Source organism: Condylura cristata, unplaced genomic scaffold (genome assembly GCF_000260355.1).
Source record: "Condylura cristata isolate star-nosed mole 26May11 unplaced genomic scaffold, ConCri1.0 scaffold00002, whole genome shotgun sequence".
Classification (NCBI taxonomy): Eukaryota; Metazoa; Chordata; class Mammalia; order Eulipotyphla; family Talpidae; genus Condylura; species Condylura cristata.
Genome location: NW_004567103.1, coordinates 8,131,863 through 8,133,733, shown reverse-complemented (window position 1 = coordinate 8,133,733; position 1,871 = coordinate 8,131,863). Strand labels below are relative to the sequence as shown.

Here is a 1,871-nt window from a genome sequence, read left to right as displayed (position 1 = left end):
GTGATTTAGTGATGGGAAGCCCACGGGGATGACAACTGAGATGGAAAAAGGCACAAAATGATGTAAAAAATAAACTATTATATTATTTTTAAAAAATGAAGTCAGCAGGACGGTACGCTTAATATCCCTGACCATAATTACAACGTCACCTTCCTCACGCCAGACAGACAGAGCTGACGGTATTCCTGGATCCAGAAGTGAGCAGTTATTGGCCAATAGTGGGTGAGCACAGTTGATTAAAAATGGGGAGTCCTTGGATTTGACTGCAAATGACTTTGCAAGCTAAGTCACAAGCTCAGAGCATCTGAACCTCCTTATCTGTCAGCTGCGGGGATGTTATTAGATCAGTGACGCTCATTGTTGACACATGCCCAAGGAGTTAAAAAAATAAACAAGCCCAGGCCTGGGTCCCCCAGAGATCTAACTGGCCCGGGGTGCAGTGATGGGATGGGAACGTCTGAAAACTTCCCAGGAATTGTGATGTACAAACCAGGCGGGGAGCCTTGGACTCAGTCATCTCTCAGGCCTCCCTCGCGTGTAAAATCACAGTCCCACCTGCCTCTCCACAGCCTTCAGAGACCAAACAGAAATACCTGAAGCAGAATCTTGTTGCCATCATAGTCCTGCGTCTGCCACCTGGTGTGGCTGATGGGGACACACGGATGGGGCAGCAGAGGAACCAACTGGCCGATCTCTTGAACTCTGAACTGCAGCACCGAGGACTCCTTGGGGTCCACCGACACCCCGAGGGGCAGCTGCTTCAGGGAGAGCTGCAGAGCAAAGCCCTCGGTGGCGTAGAGCACAAAGAAGCAGACGCTGCTCTTTTGCAAGGTGGCTTCTCTCTGCAGGATCATCTCGTAGAGCCTGATGGCGTCCTCGTAGTTGTCGAAGCTGCAGTAGAGCGTCACCCTCAGGATCTCCGAGCCACAGTGCACCTGCCTCACCCCCCAGACGGGCATCTGGCTGTCCAGACTGTAGAATTCCTGGTTGGCAAGTATGTAAGGGCACGGCCTGGCCGGGGCCTGCCGGGCGGGGTAGCACTGCCAAGGCCAGCGCTGAAGGGAGTCGAGGACGTGCAGCAGCCGCTCCTCGCCCAGGCTTTCCTGCAGGAAGAGCAGAACGGACACCCCCGGGAACCGGGAGCGCCGGGAGTGGCCCCTGTCGTAGTACCTCGCGGGACTGACCCTCTCGGACACCAGGAAGGGCCGGACCTGTGGGCAGATGCAGCGCAGGAGCTGGTCCAGCGTCTGCTGCAGGAGCGCACCGTGCCCGGCGCTGGCAAGCAGGTGGACGGTCATGGCCAGGGGCTCGGGCACCTCCTCCATTCTGAGCCGCCTGAGGATGCCCACGGGTGGCCCGGGGCTGTTCAAGCTCCTGTGGTGAAGTAGCGTCTGTCTTTGGCCACCGGGAATCCTCTCAGCTCAGCTCCCCGCTGCTCTTGGGCTGTGCGGAGAGCCTGGAGGATGGGGCCCAACAGCCGGCCTCTGCTCACAGCCCCGGGGGCGATGCCATGGGCCTGGCGTTCCCTGGGGTTTCTGTTTGACCTAAAAACCTGTAATCCTGAGAAACACCAGCGGGCTGGTTCTTACAGTTAGTAGAAAGGAAATGACCAGAGGGGCGGAACCTGAGCTGGGCTGCTGGGCCGATAAGATCTGTTTTGTTGCAAAGACTCCCTTCCAGGCTCCACAATGGGCTGGCTTCCTCCCCAAGCTCAGCGTTTACCCCCAGCTCACCTGAACACAATGACCCTTTAAAACAGCCCCAACGTGTCCCACGGCCAGGGTTTTCTTTTTTTCTTTCCCCTTTGTCTTTTTATTTTGTTTTTGAACAACCGATGCTAGGGCCTGGAAGAGAAGCGATTTCATTGAAGT

At 56.1% G+C, this 1,871-nt stretch overlaps 1 protein-coding gene across 1 annotated transcript in view; it reads right to left on the bottom strand.

Moving 5' to 3' along the window:
• FAM124B (family with sequence similarity 124B) overlaps positions 1-1,325 on the bottom strand; it is a 19,957-nt gene extending 18,632 nt beyond the window's left edge. The window contains exon 1 of the mRNA XM_004674233.1: positions 594-1,325. Coding sequence (XP_004674290.1) covers positions 594-1,325 — 732 coding nt within the window. The remainder of the gene's footprint in view (positions 1-593) is intronic.
• Between the last annotated feature and the right edge of the window lie 546 nt (positions 1,326-1,871).